The sequence below is a fragment of the Haemorhous mexicanus genome, chromosome 14, assembly GCF_027477595.1.
Source record: "Haemorhous mexicanus isolate bHaeMex1 chromosome 14, bHaeMex1.pri, whole genome shotgun sequence".
NCBI classification, from domain to species: Eukaryota; Metazoa; Chordata; class Aves; order Passeriformes; family Fringillidae; genus Haemorhous; species Haemorhous mexicanus.
The window spans coordinates 16,673,089-16,694,873 of NC_082354.1; the positions used below are offsets into that span (position 1 = coordinate 16,673,089).

General features: G+C 40.2%; 2 protein-coding genes across 3 annotated transcripts in view; both read left to right on the forward strand.

Annotated features, from left to right (window-relative positions):
• Positions 1-7,859, forward strand: part of LOC132333775 (connector enhancer of kinase suppressor of ras 2-like) — a 170,389-nt gene extending 162,530 nt beyond the window's left edge. The window contains exon 24 of the mRNA XM_059859201.1: positions 518-7,859. Coding sequence (XP_059715184.1) covers positions 518-733 — 216 coding nt within the window. The 3' untranslated portion in view covers positions 734-7,859. The remainder of the gene's footprint in view (positions 1-517) is intronic.
• A 542-nt stretch (positions 7,860-8,401) lies between these two features.
• APOOL (apolipoprotein O like) lies at positions 8,402-21,668 on the forward strand. 2 transcript variants are annotated; one of them, XM_059858930.1, is made up of 9 exons: positions 8,402-8,480; positions 11,654-11,758; positions 12,374-12,493; positions 13,533-13,587; positions 13,729-13,827; positions 14,157-14,248; positions 14,592-14,678; positions 16,252-16,408; positions 18,068-21,668. In XM_059858930.1, exons 1-9 carry the CDS (start codon positions 8,469-8,471, stop codon positions 18,163-18,165), a joined length of 825 nt encoding a protein of 274 aa, XP_059714913.1. In that variant the 5' UTR covers positions 8,402-8,468; the 3' UTR covers positions 18,166-21,668. The 2 variants fall into 2 exon arrangements, with proteins under 2 accessions (XP_059714913.1, XP_059714911.1); XM_059858928.1 differs by lacking the exon at positions 8,402-8,480 and adding an exon at positions 10,097-10,141.
• Positions 21,669-21,785: the final 117 nt, after the last annotated feature.

The window sequence follows — 21,785 nt, forward strand, 5'->3', positions numbered from 1 at the left end:
TCCACTCTCCCAGGGTGCTCCAAGCCTGGGAGAGTGGAACCTGTCCAACCTGGCCTTGGACACTTCCAGGGATCCAGGGGCAGCGACAGCTGCTATGGGCACCCTGTGCCAGGGCTTCCCCACCCTCAGCCAGGAATTCCTTCCCAGTGTCCCAGCTAACCTGCCCTCTGGCAGTGTGAAGCCATTCCCCCTTGTCCTTAATCTCTTTACATTTCTATTGTTAATGCTTTTTTTGTCGCTTTAAAATGAAGTTTCAAAGAAACTAAAAATCCTTCAAAGTAAATATGTTCCATCTTAACGGGAAAAAAAAGAGACTATTTGGCACTCTGTGTGGGCAAATTGTAGCATGTGGCACAGACTGAGCTGTCAAACAGTTTATGCTGTAATAGTTCCTGAATTTAGGTAAATACTTAAGTTTCCATAGTAGTTTCCTGGCACTTGGCATTACAGAAGAAATAAAGTGCTGAAATACAGAATTTCATTTTGACCTGTCCTGTGTCTTTCTGGAATTTGCCAGGCAAAGGAAGGGGACCTCACAGTTATCAACAGCCTTCTGGACGATCCCAACTTAACATCCAAGAAGTTCAAAGATTGGAAATTAAAGAACTATGAGTTTTTCTTGGACATTTGTGAGTACAGTGCTGCTGGGAAGTCTCAAAACGGAGCCTCTGAACTGGCAAGCTCAGCCCCAATGCTGACACACACACACTCCTTCATCGAGACTCACGTGTGACAGGAGCCTCAGCCTGGGTCACTGCTGGGTGCCTGACAGATGCAGGCAGACAAACCCTGGTGGATTTAAGGTACTCAGCAGTACTGTAAATACTTGGGTAAGAGAATAGTGCCACAGGATGCCTACTACATTGCATGATAAGACAATAATATTCTTTATGGATTTTTTTGTTTGCTGTTATCAACCAATGTCCGTATCAAGCTCTGCATTAGGAAGAAGCAGTGCAGAAGTGTAACTGAAAATAAATACCAGTATATTTAAAGTACTGTACTAAAACTCAGCTTATAGTATGAGCTCCTGCAATCATTTTATATATTTAGATATATATAAATACATATCTATGTATATAAAATGTAACATGGTAGTTGACATTTCCTTTTAAAATTCCCTAAAGTTCACATTTTCACACATTTTTTTCTTGAGAAAAAATATAAAAATGAAGACATGAATACATTGGCCACTCTTAGAGATGAACATTTATTTTTGCAAAATTTCCAGGTAGTGACCATCTTTGCAAATAAAAGGACAGAGTTATCAAAATGTAAACTCAATCCCTATAGTGTGCCTTAAAATGTACACTGTACATCTAAGAAATAGATCCCAGTCTGGCCCTATGGGCACTCTGTACATGCCATTTAAATACTGTGTTTGTAACGTGCTGTGCCTGCCTTTAAACGAAGGAACACGAGCAAGCAGGTTTGGCACAGAGGTAAGATACGAGTAGAACAATATTGGTTGTTCACTAATGCTGCAACTTAAACAGGTTTTAATAGGATTTGAAGTATTTCATGGTGAAAGAAAAAAAATCTGCACTGAGTTAAGGTACATACTGCAGGTTTTCATCGTTTCTTCACTGTGAATTTAAGTGACACATGACTGTGAGTCACAAAATTCAAAAAAAAGCATGAGAATGAAGCTAAAAAAACCTCCTGAACTAATCAATTACATTCTGTGATACACTGACATCTATAGCTGAGTTAATAATTCAAAATTATGTAATGTCTGGCAATAATTTTTGACTGCTAGCAGTACATTTGCAAGTGGGTGAAGTTATTCAAAACATCGTTCAAAAGCCAATCGGTTTTGATTGGTTGGGAAGACACACAAGTCACGCAGTGGGTTTCACTTCCTTGCCTGGATGAGAATGGTTTGGAAGAATCAGATTTTGGGGAGGATACTTGTACTCTTGGGGGGGAAAAGAAGATTGCTCTGAATGAATGCTACTGAACATAGATTTCAAAGCCATTCACAGTTTGCTTTGACTCTGCTTGCTAGAATAGTTCTAAAAGGCAGAATGAAGGGGATGTGAATACAGCTGATGTCATTTCACTGAAACAGAGTTCACTGAAACAAATTCACTGATCATTTTTTCATAAGATAAACCTAATGGTCTCTCATCCATCAAGGAGTGTAAAATTCATGCAGTTCAGTATAATAGAAAAAATGTCATTTCAGTGAGGTCCTAGTATCCAGGAAGAGATTTCATTATTCCCAAAGCCAGACCAGGTGAAGGTGTCCTGGGTCCACAGAGCAGCTGAGGGGGGCTGACCTTGCCTAGACAGGAGGGGAAAAAATGCCATGGGAAAGCTCCTGGGTTGAGACAAAGGGACATCACCTGCTAATGGTTATTGTAGGCAAAACAAACCTGACTTGGCAAAAATTCATTTATTAACAATTTAAAATGCAATTGCATAGTGAGAAACAAAGACAAAATTAAAAGCACCTTTCCTTTGCCTCCTCCCTTCTTTCCAGTCTTAATTTCATTCCTTCATTTCCAGTGAGCAACAGCAGAAATTATAGAATCCATTTAGAAATTAATTCATATTATATAGGCAAGCAGTGATGGATGGTCTCAGAAATAGTTACATAGATTGAACTATCTAAATTCCTACAGAAATATAAATATGCCTATTGTTTCAAACCCAAAAGATGGTTTGTGCTTTCATAATGAAAAGATCTATATTATTTCCAAATAGCTTTCCAAAAGGATTTCAAATGCCACTGCTTCATCACTCAAGACATAACTGAGCATATCCACTGAAGTCACAAGTAAACAGAGAATACTACTTAGAGATACAGCTGAAAATGAGAAACATAATTGAGAAGACAGATTTCTCAGAAATGACTCAAGTAGTAGGGAAAACAGCTCATCTCTGTTTTAAGTTTAAATGCAATTTCTGTAATATGAATGGATGAGATAAATAGTAGATAGATAGTTCATACTTTTGCTCAGCTTATCTTTAAAAATCTTTCAGTGTCATGAGATCATCTTTTCTGAAATTCTTGGAATTGTGAGTCTGCATTCTGCTTTTGCAGAGCAGCTCTCAGCAAATGTGATTTGCACTGAATAGGCCAAATAAATTGTCCAGGAGATTCATGAGATGAAATGAGATGAGATACACTGGAGAAATTCCCTCTAATGGGCTTAAGATTAACTGGGAGAAAAGTCTGAACCATTTGTCTGGCATTGCTTGTGCCTTAGAGCAAGCAAAATCTAATTGCTAAATTAAGCAATACAAAGACTTTATTCTTTCACAAATGTCAGCTGGCATTTGGAAACCATTTCACAAGAACTTACCATTCTCCTGGCACATTTACTGAACCCCACCCTGCAGCCCTTCCCTCCCGGCCATGGTTTCTTCCTTCTGGATGTCGGTTCCAATCTAAATGGACTGCAGAGAGGAATGTGCACAGTCACCACAGCACAATTATTTGGATTTTCACCACCTCTGAACTCGCTGGAATGCAAAGTGCAATACAGATAATGTATTTAAAAATTCATGCACCAAATCCTGCTTATGTATTAAAGTACATCCAATTCTCCTGGACCAACAGGTGCTTAAACACACAGTACAAAGCAGCTGGAATTGTTGTGGTCGTTTTGATGCCATATTTTTAAATAAGAAAAGAACAAGGCTTGGCTGTTGAGTTCATCAAGGGAAATAAATAGCACCTGTACAACAGATTTATTAATTTACCTGTTTTCCTGCCTGAATTCTCAGGTAAAACTTGGTTTTTAACATATACAATGACATGGAAATGTTGTTTGGATGTGCTTTATTTAACTGGATCTTATTAAAGTTAGTGTCTTCATTCAGAATTCCTTCAGGTAAAATGTCTCAGCCCAGACACTTTCTCTGACACTCCACAAGCTGAGTCTTTTTGTTCCGGCTATTTTTCATTACAACTGATTTAATGCTCCCCCTGAGCTACTGATTCCCCTCCTTTTTTAATACTGTTCTGTATTCAGTGACATGTCAGATCTTTGAAAGTGTCTTAATAGCTCTCTCGACATCACTTCCTGAGAGAACCAAGACATTTTTCTTGGTTTCATTACTTTAAGTGAAAACTACCCTGAGCTTCCTCTAATTGACATGAACAAAAATCAAAGGAGGAGGAGGAGGAGGGGGTTGTTATCAGTACATTCAGCTCTGGCTGCTGCATCTTGAGCTGGGAATGGGGTGCTCCAAGGAAAAAGAAATGAGTGCTGCAGAGAATTGTGCATGGCCAGTTAAGCCTACTCTCACTCCTCTCAGCAGTTACAGCTCCAAGGTCCTGTGAAGGACAGCACAGGTACCTTTGAAGGAGTTACTTTACAGTGGCTCTGGGAAGGGCTCAGCCTCCTCAAAAATGGTACAATTCTGCTGCTGACCTTTAGGAGATTTCACTTTAAATGTTAATAGGACCTCTGGGAGAAAAATGAAGAATCTGGCAGAAATTGTTTAACTCAACAGAAATCTGAGGAGAACAAAGAACATTCTTATCTTTGTCTCTGCAAAGCAGGCCAAGATTATCACAGACCTTATTTGCCATATTCTTTCCTCATGTGGTCTTACTGTTTTCCAAAGTGATAAAAGCATTATTTCTGCCAAAAATAGCAGTATTTATGACCTAGGTGATATAGCTGGGGCCTGTTGATCCTTGAGGAGAGACAGCTCTGCCAGCAGAGCTATTTTGTGATAATTCACCAACAGTTTGTACAAACCCTTCATGCAGTGGGAAACAAAGTCCTTCGAAGATGGTTTGTGTAAAATGGCCTTGGCTAAGGCACGATGCAGCACAACAAACCCAGCCCCCTCTGCAATGCCTGTCAGCTGCCCCTGAACTAGAGATTACCACCAGGGAATTTAATTATAGTTTAAACACTCAGTTTGCCAGTAAAGCAAGTCTTGTGTCTCTGCAGAGGTTCTGTCTCCAGGGCCAGTCCTAGGGAGATTCCTTAAGGAGGAGAGCACAGGCTTGTCTGTATTGCCAGACCCCAGCCTGAACCCCATTCAGGGCACACCTGGGTTCCCCACATTTAACCTTAGAGAAATAGTGTTGGCTGGATCTCAGAAAGGGTTTTATTTTCTACTCAGTTTTCACAGTAGGGAAATGGTGCTTTAGGGCAGCCAGAAGGGCACAGGTTTTCCATAGTAGATTTCCCATGTACTACATGCCTTAGGCCACAGCACATCACCTTCCCTGCTGCCAAATGATGTTTGTTTACCACTAGGACAAAAAAATGGGCAACAACAGGAAAGACTGGAGAAGCAATATTAGCTTTTCGTTTATATTCAGTATTAAAAAGCTCTTTTTCTTCCAGAATGTTTCCCTCACTAAAGCTGAGGCTCAGGGTAGGTTTTCCAGGCAGGATGCTGTAGGGAAAGCTCCTCCATCTCCTCTCTCAGATGAATTCACACTGTGTGGCTGAGGCTCTTGATGGGTGTAAAGTGGGCACAGATCGGAAAATCCCTTCTGATAATCACATCTGAGCCCTATCAGCTGTTGTATGGAAATTTCATGGCTGTTTAAACCAAAACTACTAAGTTGTATTTCCTTACTTGATGTTTATAGTTATTTTCTTTGCTCCTATTACACACAAGTGAAATGTGATGTTTCTGATCAATTCCACTCTCTAACATGTGGGCAGGGGACACTCCACTCTGGATATAACTAATAGAAAAAGAAACTTTTTTTAAAGCTTATTTTCTGTATTTTACGGGTTATGCCACTCTTGCACATGCAGAAGGAGATTTATAAACAATGTTGTTTAAGTTTTTATCAGGTTTGAAGACAGGTGATATACTGCTGGGACCTCCTGTTAATAAAAATATTTAAATAACTCAGACAGAAACTGCCTTCAGGAAAAGAACCATATTCACTCTTAATGCAGGCCAGACAGATATATCTTTATTTTTATCCAGAACATACATGTGTTAGAAGTGGCAGTTAGGGACTTTAAGCATTAATGCCACTGTATGAGCAGTATTTGAAAGAAAGCAATGTTGTAAAAATGATCAAATACATTGACAACCTGCTATTTGACCAGCTAAGCCCTGTAGCTTCTGTCCTCACATTTCTAGAATATTGTTCATCCTCAGGCGTTGGTGAGGGTATCAATACAGATCTTTTTACTAACAGTAAATGCGTCTGTCCGAATGCTGCAGATTAACTAAGGATGTCACATAATACATATTAACTATTGCATTTTTTCACTAGCAACCACAAAACAAATCCATCTTAACAAACCGTGTTTGCTGGCCAAAACACCAGTAAGACCCTGTTACCAGTTAAGACTTCTGTTTTACTGAGAAACAAGGATTTCAGCTTAAAAATCTGATGAGAAAACAGGTTAGGATGTAAGAGAAATGCACTAGTATTAATAAATGTTTTACATTTGACACATACTGTATTACAAAGACAATATCCTTGTAAGACCATTAATTGCTGGGCCATAGGTGACTTCCATCTAGGTTACTAAATAGCTAATAAACCTTGTACAGAGCCTTTTTTAGATAATGCTTACATGTATGGAAATGTATGACACCCTTGTACTATGGCTTGCACTTTACTTGCATTAAACTGTGAAGTAGGCTGTAGTAATGTCTTTGTATATTCAGGGGTTGAAATACCAAAGCACTGGAGTATCTTACTGCTGGTGTTCAACCTGTCCAACGTGCTGACAACGTGTATTTTGCAAACCCCACCAACTTCAAATCTTTGGCAAATAACGCTATGGAGTCTCCATGGTCTTTGTTTCTTTGTAAATATAAACATTCTTACTGTTTCTGTAGCAATAGGAGGTTATAAACCAAACTTTCACTAGGACTGTTTTCAGTAACAAAAAAAAAAAAAAAAATACAAATAAAAATCTATAGCGCCTTGTAAAAAAAATCATGGAGACTCCATGACCTGTGGGCATTTTTGTTTACAAGCAGTATGTATATATGTATTAGAGGCAGAACTGTTATTTATCACAAAGTTATATTGTGGATGATTCTTTCTTAAATAAATATATGTTTTCTGTCATTAAGAAAAATAAGTATTTTAGAGCCATCTTGAGAAGTTTGAAGTGTCAAGCTTCAAATACGAGTATCTTCCATGTTTCAGCCTTGTTTTTCTAATCAGCTGGGAGATGAACTGAGAGGCAATGGAAAACCACCTGTCCATGCCAGGGAAATGCTGGAGTTGTACGTTTTTGAGCATTCTGCAACTTTTCTATAGTGCCCATCGTGCTTAATGCTTTGACGAGCAGATGCTCCATCAGTACCGCAGTAAATCCCTCAGCTCGTGGATGCTACAGAGAGAAAACCAATGGTTCTAGACTAATACAGGTCAAACGAGGTTTCAACCCCTGGATAACACAGTATTTCTTCAGTTTCACAACAGTATTTTTAATTTTATACTTGTCTATGTTGAGAGATAATCCAATAGTTTCTATAGGCAATGAACATTAGGTTTCTTTTTTCCCTCTTTCCAGATGAGTTCTGTGTGAATTACTGTAACTGGCTGCGTTTTCTATCACAGATTAATAACTTGTTAACTTTTTGTGTGTCTACAATGAAAATTTATGAATGGAAAACTTCACTGTGTGTTGCTCACTGGGCATATACCTCATGGTACATTGCACAGACGTGTAAGTTGTAAGTTGCACTGCAACATTAAAAAAAGGAACATATTGCTCTTTTTTCAAAGATATTAACTTATTTAAGAGATATAGTCTGTACATTATTTAAAAAAAAAGCAAAAACAAAAACAAACATTTATTCTTCCTAAATTCAAACAAAGCCTTTGTTTTGGGGAAAAAAAAGTTGTAAAGTTCCGTTGTAAATTTGGACTTCAATAAACGAATTATCTGCACTTAGATTGTGTGTTTATGGGGGATTTTGTGTGTTCTGAGGGTGATCCTGGCTGAGGGCGGTGCGGGCTGAGGGGCATCACTGTCGATCTGAGGGGGATCCCGGCTGAGGGCGATGCCGCCGATCGGGGCGCGATCCCTGCCCCGCCTGAGGGGGATCCTTGCCCACCTTAGGGCGATGGCGGCTGAGACTGATCTCTGCCCGGTTTAGGGCGATCCCGCCGCGGTTGAGAGGGATTCCTGCCCGCTTTGGGGCCGTGCCGGCTGAGGGGAATCCATCCCTGCCCGCTTTGGGGCCGTGCCGGCTGAGGGGAATCCATCCTTGAGCGCTTTGGGGCCATGCCGGCTGAGGGGAATCCATCCCTGCCCGCTTTGGGGCCATGCCGGCTGAAAGGATTCTATCCCTGCCCGCTTTGGGATGATGCCCGCCCCGGTTAGAGGGGAATCCATCGCTGCCCGCCTCGGGGCGATGCCGGCTGAAGAGATCCCGTCCCCGCCCGCCTCGGGGCGATGCCGCTGAGGGCGATCCCGCCCGGCCCGAGCGCGGTCCCGCCCCGGCCCCTCGGCCCCGCCTGGCGCGGCCCTTCCCGCGCGCCGTACGCGGCGCTGTCCAACATGGCGGCCAAGGTGAGTGTCCGCCCGCCCTCAGGCCGGCGCTGGCCTGGCCCCGCGGCTCCGCTGCCCCTCAGGCTCCGCTCCCGCTCCTCCGCCGGCCTGGGACAGCTGGAGCGGCTCCGTGCGGCCCCTGGGGAGCGCCCGGCCCGCCCGCGGGTCCGCCGGTGCCGGCGGGAAGGAGCCCCCGGTGCCGCAGAAGCCGGGGTCAGGTGGAGGAGTGGGGCAGTGAGAGGTCTCTGGTGGTGTGGGACTCGGCGGGGAAAGAGCTGGTTCGAGAGATGGTTGAATTGTGCAACAGGGAATAAAAGCGCTGTTTCTCTTTTGGTGCTTCTCCATGTACTCGCAGCCCCCGAAACACCTTCAGCTCGAGGAATATCAAGATGATAGTTTGGTAGTAACATGATAAAGTGCTAGTGGTGCTGTACATCACTAAAACAAGGCTGTTAAAATCATGCTGTTACGAGCTAACAGGGTTACAAGTATCTAAAATATCGCTAGTTGTAAGAATAATACAGTGTCTTTAAACAGAAAAACATGCATGTAAAGATCTAAGCTTTCTCACAATTATTTAAACAGGTTTTCCTGTGTTGGCAATCAAATTGATGAATAGTTTCATCACATGAATCTTAATATTTACTTTTTAAAAGCATTTAAAATGTGTATATATCTCGAAAGGAAAGGATGGTGCCAATGAGGGCAGAAATTAAAATAATGCATTTTACTTTCATTTGTTACATCACAAGAAACTGTCTTTGGCTTTGCTGTCTGGCTGGGTGATCTTGAAGTAATTTGGTTGGCTGAGTACATAAATCCAAATGATTCAGTACCTTTAGTGAAATGACATAATTTTATGTGTGTTCTTTACTATTTACTATGAAATATTTATTAATAAGAGTTTTATTCTTCTTAAGATTTCACTGCCTGTGGGTCACTTACCAAGATTAAACCCAAATCCGTGGAGTGTCAGGGAGTTGAGGTGAAGTGGAAGGATCTGTTCCATTTGTGGGAGGGTTTTTGGTGATTGTGATCAGAGATTTATAAAGACATACCTGAATTAGGGTACTGGGTTTGGCCTGTAAGCTTCTGGCAATCATGTCTCGTGTAACTTGTGGGGAAAATAAACCAAAAGGATGTGAGACAGTTTTGTGATCCACCTCAAGACATCTCAGTGGTAGGAGAAAGTCATAAACCTGTGACTCTTTAGTCTTTAATTAACTTTTTTTTTCATAGAAAATATGATATGATGTAGCTGCTAAATTTTAATCTTATTTTACCCTTGCTAGTAGGTTCCCATTTTGTGATACAGAACTCATGGTTTTTTTATATAAATCCATGCATCAGATTTTTGCATATACTCCACTCCTTTGATTCCATTTGTTTTGAGGCAGTTCCTGCCTTCAGGGCAAGTTTCCTGCTCCAGTTCTTGAAGCAAGCACACAGAATTTGCAGTTTCAGTGGGAAACAATGACTTGGAGATTAGCATAAATTATGGTTTTATTTTGGTTTAGTTTGTATGCTGCTTCTTTTGAGTGGAAGATAGTGAATTCTTTGTAGCGATGTAGCTTTTTAACTTTTTTTTTTAAATAGAATCTGTATTTTTGATCGTTGATAAGATTCCAACACTTTGAAGCAGATTGTTTGAAATGCAAAGAATTAAAGCCAAAATTATCCAGGTACATTTGACAGTTTTATTGTTATATTTTGATTGGTCTTACTCCACTTCTACTATTAAGAGGTGTAGCTCTTATAATTTTCTGTTAGAGAGCATATAATGCATTTCTTCAGCAAATAATTCCTGTTCAGGCTGCTCATCAAAAATATTGCCATGTCTGTTTGTCTTTGGTGTGTTTTTTATTTCTGGGAAAAAGCCCTTCAGGTTGTCAGTGTTGTAGGTCAGGAACTTGGCACTGATGTTACAGGGAATGTTTTAATAGTGGCCATTGACCTTTCCTTCTGGTGCTGTTTAGCTCTGTGTCTGTGCAGGATTCATCTCCAGAAATGTCACCTGGCTTTTGTACCTGCAGCAATTTCCTGGATTCCTCAAAAAGAAGATTTTTATTTCTTTGTAAGTCAGTTATCAGCTGATGTTCTGGAGTCATTCTAGTGGTGAACATGCAATCTCAGGGTGTTTCACAGCTTCAGCCTATTGCAGGGGTTTTTCTCTGTGCTTCTTTCCTAGTGTTTGATAGGAAAATATGATCCTGCCGTTTCTTAATTCTCAGTAACTTCTGTGGAAGTTGTCATAGGTAAAATACTTATTGGTTTCTTTAGCTAAATAATATATGATTTCCATTGTTTGATACCTAATGCCTTACATTAAAAGTAAGGAACTTTTAATAGAATAGTTTCAATAAATCAGTACTAAAACCCACTTAGGTAATTGAGGTCTTTTTAGTGCTAGATAAAGAGCAGATCCATGCAGTGAAGCCTCTTTAGTGTAGTCAAGGTGATGTTGCTTTTTCTTTCACTCTGGTTCTTTGTGATTTCAGTAGAAAAGTGTGAAGCCCTCTTGGGATAACTGCCAGTGTAAATGTTAGCCAGTACAGCTATTTCCTTGGATCTTTAAACATTTATGTGTTTGTCTGCAGGCACCCAAAAGTAAAGCAATTACTGTCAGTCAGGAGCTGGACCACTTTGATCATTCTCTGCAGAGCTTTCTCTTTTGCATTGAGAACAGAATCCATTGTGACTTTTAAAAATATATATATATTTTTAAGTTAACAATACAACTTTCTCATGCTCTATGACGTTTAAATTCAATTTTCCTTCTAGTGTCGACTGAAAATTGGTGTCTTGCTCTGGTAGCATGCTGTATGAAAATAAGCAATCTGAATTATGATAGGCCTAAAATAAGGGTTTTTTCAATAATTCTTCAGAGATGGAATTCTTGCATGTTGAATAAATTGCAACTGAATTTGCCCTAACAGGTGATGGAAACATCAGTGTGGCTTTGAACACAAAGTTCTTCCTGGTATTTTAGACAAAAAACTGTTCAGGGATCTTTAACCTTTTCTTTACCACTACAATTTGAGAAAATATTCGTGTAAGTCAGAAGACATTTCTAAAAGACATAATGCTTAAAAAAGACTTTAAAAGTGACTTGTTTAATCTCATATTTGATCAATCCAAAGGGAAATTTTAATTTCAGCATCAAGACTCCCTTTTTTTTCATCTCTCTGTCCCAGGTGGCAAAGCTGGCAGCTGTTTCTTCTGGGCTACCATTTATATGTATTACTGTATATGCAGCAACAGAAAAGGAATCAAAAAGTCAGCTGGTGAAGCCAGATAAGGTACGAATCTTCCTCCTTTTTGGTCTTTAAAATAATACCAGAAAAACCTGCAAAATAGCAGCTCTGTCCATTGAATCACATTATCCAGTAACTAAAATACATAGCAAAGTAATACCTGATAATAAATAACTGACCACTATGGCTCAAATAAAACACAAAGTGTTACAATACTGAATTAGTGATTTTGTCTCATTTTCATTATTACAGTATTTCAAAAATGAAGTCAGAAAAGGTGAAAATAGAGTACTGACTGATAAGTCCTTTTCTAATGTGCAATTTCCAGTAGTAGACACATCCACCTTCTAATTATTCTTGCACATGCCTTTGCCTCATACTGAGTAATTCTGCTTCTAAGAACCCACAGCATTGTTTCAGTTTTCATTTCCAAAGAGTGAAGTCCCACTTGAGTAGAGTCAGTTTGGAACTCTAGAAGTTCATAATTCCACGGAGAGGCTTTGTGTGCTGCAGTGGGAGCACTGAGGGTTTGCAGGCTTGGAAAACCCCCTTGCAGTGCTCACAGGAGCAGAGCTGTGTCCCTGCTGCTCACCTGTCTTTGTTTGCAGCACTCACAGGAGCAGAGCTGTGTCCCTGCTGCTCACCTGTCTTTGTTTGCAGCTCCCCATTTACAGTGCACCCCCCCTGACGTCCAGGTACATCGAAGAGCAGCCGGGGCTCCTGCAGCAGCAGCTCACGGCCCTGCGGAGATCAACCGGCCACTACTTTGGGTGGTGCCAGGTAAGGGATGCACCCAGCCTTTCCTGCACTTCTCTCAGCACTACACTTCTGAAAAAACAGGTCACTTCCCCCTGGAGAGTTTTCTTGGCAGCTCCTTGTCTTGCAAAAGATAATTTTGGGTGGAAAAATGAGCCCTCCTTCTACAGCAGGAGTTGTGTCAGTAAATTTCTGCTGGGAGAACTTGAGGGTGTTTCAGAGTCTGAAATTCCAGGTGCAGTTCATAGAGAAGGAGCTGCTTCCAAAGGCAGTACCTGACAAAAAAGACAAACAGAATGCATCCCATATATCTGTTGCAGCAGGCTGTTCCTCACGAGCCAGAAACACCTCCCAGCTCTGTTGCTGTGTGTTCCAGGTGGAGAGGGAACTGTTGTGCCTGTTACTGCTTTTATACCTGCTGGGAAACAGCAGCTTCACCCTGGCTATTGGCCAGAGGAGATTTAGTGCTTGTGTTTTGCTTTTGCCAAAATTGTAGACCCTAATAGTTGAAAAAAGAAAAATCAGAATGTCTTCAAAATGTATTTTCTGTAAATTGTGATTCCATTGGTCAGGGGAAATATTGTCAGTGACTGCGTGACTGAAATACTCTTTTTATAAATCCGTACCAAACTTTTTAATGCCATTAATCATTGTGAGTTCCTGCCGCTGAGTAGCAGTGACCTCTGGTGGTACAAATTCGGTGTTTCCCTCTCAGTTTTCTTGGGAAAGTCTCTAGGGAAGTGAAGATTGTATTTTATAATTGAATTTTCTTATACAGTTGGCATCCGGGTGTTTTCCTACTCTGGAGTTCTTGAGATGTCAATTTTGAAAGGGAGCTTACATCAGAGATATTTTTTAAAATTAATTAGTTGCCAATGTAAGTTTTAAAAATAAAAGCATTTGTCACGAAGGGGGTAGATCTCTGCACAGCCTTTCTAGGAGGTCACGGGTTTGGGTTTTTTAAAGTTACACAGTATTTCTTTGTCTCATTGTGCTGAGGTGTGTGTGAACAGCTACTTTTACAGAGATTTTACTTTCTGGTTTTGTTTCTCTTTCCTTGTAGAGTCTCTATGTCTTTATTAAAAATGGAATAAAAGATTCAATTCAGTTTGGAAAAGGTAGGCGAGGCACATATCTGTCTCATTTCATCTATATAAACTCTCAGTAAAATCAAAATTTTCACCCTTAGTTCTTGGAAATAAAATGACTGATACTGAATTGCCCTGCTTCTTTTTTGTCTTTTTTCCCCCATTTCTTAGATGCTTATGTTTACCTGAACAACCCCCCCCCAGAATTTGTTCCCAAAGCCGCTGTAATTACGGTGTCAGGCCTGGCTGGTGTCGTGCTGGCAAGAAAAGGTAGGGCTGGCTTGTTTGCATTACTGCCCTGGAGGGTATGGAGCATGTAACAGTTCTAGTGGTCAGAATTCTCTTCTGAAACATTGGCAAAAGCCTATGGGACTAAAAGAAATTCCTGGTAAATGAAGGGACATTGTTGATTGCTGTTAGGAGCTGGCTGAAAGCTGACAGAGCAGGACTAGACAGAATAATGATGCAATTCTTCTTCTCCTTCTTCATAGTATTGGAAAACCTAAGTTGGGATTGTTTGTCTTTGCATTTAATTGCTACAACTACTTAGTTTGCATTTAATTTTTGTCTAATTTTTCAAAGTATTTGCCTTTGTACAGGTTCTAGATTTAAGAAAATTGTTTATCCATTGGGACTTACTGCTGTAGGATATTCTGTTTGTTACCCAGCTCAGTCAGTGGTCATTGCTAAGGTAAGTTTCTGGTTTTACCTGTGGTCATTTCCAGCACAGTGGGACAAGTTTGGATCCTTTAACCTGGTGCTCCATCTATTGTGCCAACATTGCCAGCACACTGCTGATCAGGGTTTGATTTCATTTGGAGTAGGTGGATTTATCATGGAAATGTTCCCTGTGGATTCCTCATACCAATTTAAGCATTATTTACAATTTGCTTGATGCAAGGAAAATATGAACTAGATCTTGAGAAGTAGATGCCTTAGGATGGAGTTGAGCATGTTCTCATGCAAACATGATTGATTTCATTGGAATAGTCTGTATTTTAAAAACTGTTAAATTATATTTTTCTAAAAAATAGGTAACAGGGAAGAAGTTACTTTGTGCGAGTCACCAGACCTATGAGGCTGTGAGGTCACTGTGGGCAGACAAGGAAACTGTCACCAAGGTAGGACTTGGGAAGTCGTGACAACTGAAACATTGACAGGGAGCTTAGAAAGCTGTGGTCTCTTCTGCTGGTGCTGTTCTAGGTTTACTGATGGTATTAAGCAAGGCACAAACCCCTATCTGATCTGTTTGTCACTTCAGTGTTTAATTGTTTTTACACCTTTCACAGCAGTGGATATTGAGATCCCCTCTCAATAGTAGTCCCATGCAGGGTGCACAAGAGAAGAATGAGTTTCTCTTTAGAGCTCCTTTTTTTTCTTGGCATAAAGGATCCATTTTGATTCAAGCTTTGGTCTTAAGCAGGCCCTGAATTTAGACTAAAGACACTCAGGATTACAGTAGGTATGACTGGCTTGCTGCTCTACAACCCTTGCAGGAAGTCTGCTTTATTTACCCTGTGATATGAATTGTCCATGGCTGATTTATTTCTTCTCCTTGTCCTGTCCTCGTGGCAGCCATAGTGAATATGTGGTCAGTAACCTCTTTATATTGACCTACTACATATGGAAAAGTTATCAGGGTCTTTGACATTCTCTTCCCCACTATAACCTTCTCTTACAGAGCAGGCTCTCTAACTCTGATTTAATTCTGAGTCTTGAAATGACTCAGAATTTCCTCTAGTTTCTCTCCTTTTTCTGTTTTAGGGGATTTTGTGTGTGGTTTTTAAGTGAGGCAGTCAGACTAGGACATATTAAACAGTTGAGGCCTTGCCAGCAGAGAGTAGAGGGCAATATGAACCTTCTGTAAATTACATATGGAATTTGGGTTGGTAATCCCAGAATAAATGTGGGTTTTATCCAACCCAAAAGGTTTTCTTTCCTCAAGTGGAAATTTATAAAACCTTGACAAAAGTAGCACTTCCCAAGTAGAACTGCAGCTTTTCACAGTAGTTTTTCATTGCTCTTTTCAAGAAAATTTCAGTTTCTCAGTTATATTAATGTGTAGAAATATTTTGTTTTAAATTTACAGTGCTCATTGGCATGCAGTCCTCACCATATATTTCTTCTGAGAAGCACAAATGGAATTCTGAGTTTTGAAAATGAGATTCAGATAACTGTCATTAAACTGATAGCAAAACAAGAATTGATGTGGTACAGACACTTATTAACTTCATTTTTTCCCCTGAGTGAAGCCTCTTCCCAGGACATCCTATTTCTCATTACTAGCGTGTAACCATGATTTATCTTTCCATCTCCTGCTAACTAGGGGTAGTAAGTGTTCTGTAAACACTCAGGGCTGTTTCAGTCTCGTGTAAGGCTAAAGGCTCCTCACCTGGAAATGAACTTGTGAGGTTCTTGGAGGGTTTCAGGTAAAACCACAGCTTCAGTCCTAAGTATATACTCATGACAATTTCCCTTCTACATGAATTTATTCTATCTGATCTGTGGGGTTTCATGAATTTTACTTTTTCCAGCTGTGCCCCTGGTGTGCAGCTGACTACTTGAATATTATTGTATGATGTCATATCTGAAAATAATTTCATAAGATAAGCTCCCAAACTTGAAAGCTTTATTTTGCAATAGTGCATTAAGCATATACCCATGTGCTTTCTTTTATTAATGTTTGGTTCACAGCTGCAGCAAGAGTCAAAACCAATTAAGCAAGAAGATAAGAAAAAGAAGGGAATTTCTAGTACCAAACCTGAGTCTGCTGTTGAGTCAGGATCATTTAAAAGAACTGAATCTCTTCCAGTAGAGTGTCGGAGTAATGAAGATCCAGTGCCTTCATCAGGTGAATTAAACATTTCAAGTGTAATCTCAGGGCAACTTGCAAATCCAATTAGTTGACTTAATTTTGCACTTACTGCTCTAAACTGGAGCAGGCTGTCAGTGCATATTATTCTTGAGAGCATATTTTACATGCTGTCATTTAATACATATTTCAGAGCCTCAGGGAGGTGATAATTTTCTCACTGTGGACCTTGTCATAATAACAGAATTATATATTTGCTGTTCTCTCTCAATAATGTCAGAGAACCAATATTAATGTAAACCAGGTTCTTTCGTAGACCAAAATAAGGAATAATCCAAATGCAAGTCATACAAAAAGGTTTTAATTTGGATTAATATTAGAAAATTGAAGTCTCCGATGGATTTCATTACTTTTAGCCTCTGTTAACGGGGCAGAGATGATCCATAGTGGAATGAAAGAGCTGTGTGTAATTGAGAAATGAAGCATTGGATTTAATTGGTCTGGGTTTTCTGCAGTGGTTCCTTGTGCATCTTAAGTGGTTGAGATAATCAGCTAGATCACATAACAGCCTGTTTAACAGGCAAAAATGTGGTAGTCCAGTTTTTAAGAGAAAACAGTGGAATTACCTATTAAAGGAGAACTAAATTTGTTTTAAAGTATTGTTACCTTTTGTAAGGGCAACTTCTAAATTTTATTTGTTACAAGGAAATCACTTGGAAGGAATTGTTGCCTGAGATTTTTTTTTTTTTCTGGAAAGCAAGCAGAATGTACTTGGATGAGGGTTTTAGTATTTTTTTCCTTTATTTTCACTGTAGTGTGCATTCACATCTTTGCACCTGAGTTTTTTCTGATTTAGTTTGTGGAATGCTTTGATCTGTTTTTACACTTGCTCCAGGCCAAACTGTCTTTATTGGGTTTGTGTTTATAGATCTGTCGTTGCTTTCATAGGTGGAATTAGTTCATGTCCTTAATACAGCCAAAAATATCCCTGCCCTAAATGAATCTGTGTTGCCAGAGATGTTTATTTTCTCCAAGTGGGGCAAAGCTTTCAGGAGAATGTAGCACCCTTTGTTGGATCAAGTGATGTAGCTAGAAAAGAAGCAGATCAGGAGCAGGAGCCACAGCCCCAGAAAAGCTGCCTTTATATTCCCTAGATGCTCTGCAATTGCAGTATCATTAAATATGTCAGCCTGTGCAGTGTCCTTCAGTGAGTGGGAGGGTTCAATGTTTTACTGAGCTCAGTTTGTTGTTTTTGGAAGCTCAGAAGTGAAACTAGGTGAGAATGCTTGTCTTCATTTGGAATTCTTGCCATCTGGCAGCAGCTTCAGGGGAGATCTGGCAGGGTTGGTTGTGGGATCCAGCTCTGCTCCTGGGCAAGACACACTAGGGAACATTTCCATGCCTCAAACTTTCCCTTCCTTTCCATGGGCAAAGCATCACAATTTCTTCTCTCACTCTGCTGGGTTAGGAAGTGGAGTTGGAGAGTAAGAAGAGGTCCTGCTCTCCATCCACTGCTGTGCTCAGTGTTCCAACCTGCCCTCATCCTCCTTAACACACTTTGAACTGGAACAGACAGATTTTGATCTTTTCTAAGTTTTGCTAATACCGAAATTCTCAAAATGTATCACTAAGCTTTTTTTCCTTACAGCTCGAGTACAAGCATACTTTTTAACCATATTTCTTCACTATCTCTAACAGGAACAGTGAAGAAATCAAAATTTAAGCCTGATCCAAAGCTTGTGGACCATGGTCAGTCCAGCCCAGAAGATGGGGACATGTACAGCACCAGGAGCTAAGCCAAGTCTGCTTTACAAAATGCAAAATGTTACAGATAAGGGGGAGGGAAGAAGGGAAGGAATAATCTTTACAATACATACTCTGTGAGGTATAATTTCATCAGATATTTTCTTATCTCCAATTTGTATTATTGACTTACACAATTCTGTTTAGTGCTTATTTTGTTCCTGACTCCATAGAAGCAGTGGGAATTCACTCAGTGTCATTAGTGAGACACTGAGAAAACAAAATTTGTCAGTGTCTTCTCCCAGTGGGGCTTCTCTGTGCCAAACTTGCTAATAAATGTCACTTCACAAAGGATATTTGAAAATGCAAACGTATCTCTGCTTTGGCTCAGATCTGAATGAAGAATGTGAAGGATGGGGTTTGCAGAGGCTTCTTTGTCTTTTATCTTTCAGCTCTGGAATGAAGTGCAAGTTCCTGCTGGTCTGAGTATCCTTAAAATCTCCATGGTTGTATCATGTGAACAGCATTGGCTTTAAAGCTTGTGTAAAAGAGTCACTTTTTTCATTACAAAATAATTTGGTACTGTTTGCCTCTTTCACAAAGGTGAATGGAAACAACTCCTTGTCCTGCACACCTCTGCTGTGTTCAAATGTCTCTGAAGTTGGGCAAAAACACACAACTGATCTCTAAACTTCCTTTCTAGACTATGCATCAGCTTTCACCTACTTCTAATACTTGGAAGAACTGTGTTTGAATTGCTTAATCCATGAAAGTGATACTGAATTTATATAAAATCCATTAGAAGTGTTTAGGAAGTTGGAAATCTGTAGTTTCAAGGTTTAAACTGCTGACAGTAAAAATGCAGAAGTAGTAGGCAGCCAACTTTTTCATCCCACAAGTTTGTATGCAATATCTCATTGATTTTGGTAGGATTTCTGTGAAATTCTGTGTTTTTCCATAAGAATATTAGAAAATAAGTTTCCTAGGATGAAACTTTCAAACACTGTTTTTATCATGGTTCATATCCATGTCCTGTTCATCCTCCATTCCTCTTCATTCTGTTACCTTTTAATGAAGGAAAATTGAGGGGGAAGCAAGAGAAACCATATGAACAGGTAGTGTGGATGGAAGGCTGAAATGCTGAAAGCCTGAAATGCTGCTGTTCTCAGCACTGGGATGTGATGGGATATTTGCTCCTGCTCTCCAGAAGAAGAAATGTCACAACCTGATTCCTTCTCCAGGGCTGCTGATGCAAAGTCAAATGACCAGTGAAATACAGGGAGAATTCCTGGTGTCCCTGTGGGATCAGCAAAGTTGTGAGGAGGTGCTGCAGGATGGAATGTGCAGAAGGCACAAATGGTGAATGAGCAAGAGAAGAAAAGCTTTCAGGATGGGTCAGAAACAAATTGAAATTTAAAATCCAAATTTCAGGTGAAGTGTTGGTCTTTGTTACACAGAGTCCAGTGCAAGGCGAAGTCAGGAAATGTGAAATTTAAAAGAAGAATTCTGTTAGTGAAAATTGCCTGGGACAGCTGATATGATTTAATGTCTTTTGTTTCTTTAATCATCTCTTAAAGGACCAGGCAACTGCCAGAATTCAGGCAGCAATCAGAGGATATTAAATCACTCTTCAGGGAGCTCCTGGACATGACACATTTAGTGTTTCATCACAGAGAGAGGAGTAGAAAAATTGGATGGCTGGGCTTCACATACCATTTCCAGGGAAAGAGATGAAGACATAAGTGAAAATTGTGAAGAAATTATAATTTTCACGTGCACGACTGAATGCCAGAAATTGTATTATCTGTCTCCCTTTGATAACATTCTAGATAAAAACATGAAGGAAAAGCCATCTGTTCTGCTCCTAAATTGTTAAATTCTAACTTTGAGTGATGTCTTACCACAGCAAGTCAACAGGAGAGGTAAGATGATGCAGATTGACTTGGATTTTGCAGGAGTTTACTGTGGTGAGATTTTTCAGGCCATAGTGAAAAAAACCGCCCAGGAATTGGTCTCGTGGGAGCAGGGAGAGGAGCTGCAGGGTTGCTGTTGTGGAACCAGCACATCTGCCCTTCCCAGGAGAGCAGCCTTGAGAGACAGCCTCTTCCCTGGTGCCAGAAACTGCCCTGGGACTGCCCAGGTACTGAGGGCATTTCCACTCAGGTCTGGTGGTGCAGGTGGGGCTGTCTGGGCTGCAGGTGTCCCTTGGCTCTTTGGCTGGGCAGGCAGGAGTCAGGAGTTCCATGCCAGCCCTTCCATTGCAGCCCCTGGTGCTGTTCATGCTGTGCATGGCTCTGGTGCCCAGAGCTGTCCTGGGGCTGCATTTCAGCCTCAAATGACTCCTTAGGGCAACACTGGGATAGAACTAAACCTCAGGGTTAAACATCATAACTTAAAATGAGTGTTCTGCCCACTCTGAACAGCAGGATGAGGGATGTGGTTCTGTAGCTCACAGAAAGGAGTCCCAGTGCTGTGTCATGTTTTGGTAGGTGAGAGGAGTGAGCAGCACAGGATTATTCCAGCTCAGGGTTTGCCAGGTGGCTGCCCCATCCCTGGAAGTGCCCAGGGCCAGGCTGGACAGGGCTTGGAGCAGCCTGGCATAGAGGGAAGGTGTCCCTGCTCAGGGCAGGGGTGGAAGAAAATGGGCTGTAAGGTCGATGGTGATGCTGCTGATGTTATTGTTACTTTTTAATTTAATTTTTTCATCAGCTGAAATTTCTGTTTCTCTTCAGGGCCGGGTCGTTTTCTGTTTGTTTCATTTGTATCACCAGTTTTTGTTTACTATCCCCACGCAGTTCAAATTAGAAGGTTGTGGTTGTGAAACAGGGACAGCTAAAGACAACTCTTCCCTAACTGCAGCCAAAGAAAGTGGGAGAGAAGTATGGAAAGTTTTGTATTCTGGCTGGGTGTGTTCTCTGCTTTCAGTTCAGACATCTGAACCTCCAGGGTTATTTAATACTTTACTCCTGACTGCAAGGAGCTGTAGCCACATGTCTGTATTAGTATTTTCTAGTAAAGGTGCTATGCAATGGCTTTAAAAAAGCAAACTCAGATCTAGATGATGCCATGCTTGTGAGTCCTGGGTAACTACATGCCTGACTTGGGCTCTTGAAGATTTCAGACCCAATAGACAAATCTGTTACACTGAAAAGTTAACATAAAACATGGGAAAAGTTTTATTGTGAGACATGGTTTTATTAATTTATAGTGAAACACTTTGAAATGCCTCTCAAATGTGTCCTTAAGAGTCACTTAAGTTTATTTCACAATGCAATAATACAGTCACATAAAAGTAAGAATGTATATTGTAATTTTTATATAAGTTATATATTTGTGAAAAAATCAATGTCTTAAAGAATGGGGTCACATGGTATTTATAATACAGGAACAGCTTTAATTTAATGCATGGGGTTTTTATTCATGGTTGATTGTATTCAATATAGAGATTCGGAGCTTGTTGATATTAATTTTTTATTTACATAAAACTGATTTATTTTGTCATATCGCTGTGAGGCACCTGGAAATAAAGGGTGATAAGATACTTTTTTAAAAGTAAGTTTAATTTTTGTCTGTTGTTTTTATCTGTAGGAAAATTGTCAATTCCTTTCCTATCAAGTACTTTTTAAGAGTTCATTTCTAATGACTAAGTCACACTTGGTTTATTAATACTGGG

Excerpts from the sequence above, each read along its gene's own strand:
- APOOL (XM_059858928.1), top strand. The coding sequence starts at position 10,112 with ATGCAAAGAATTAAAGCCAAAATTATCCAG. Across the intron at positions 12,494-13,532 it reads ACTACTTTGGGTGGTGCCAG|AGTCTCTATGTCTTTATTAA; the intron begins GTAAGGGATGCA and ends CTTTCCTTGTAG. Across the intron at positions 14,249-14,591 it reads AGTCAGTGGTCATTGCTAAG|GTAACAGGGAAGAAGTTACT; the intron begins GTAAGTTTCTGG and ends TCTAAAAAATAG.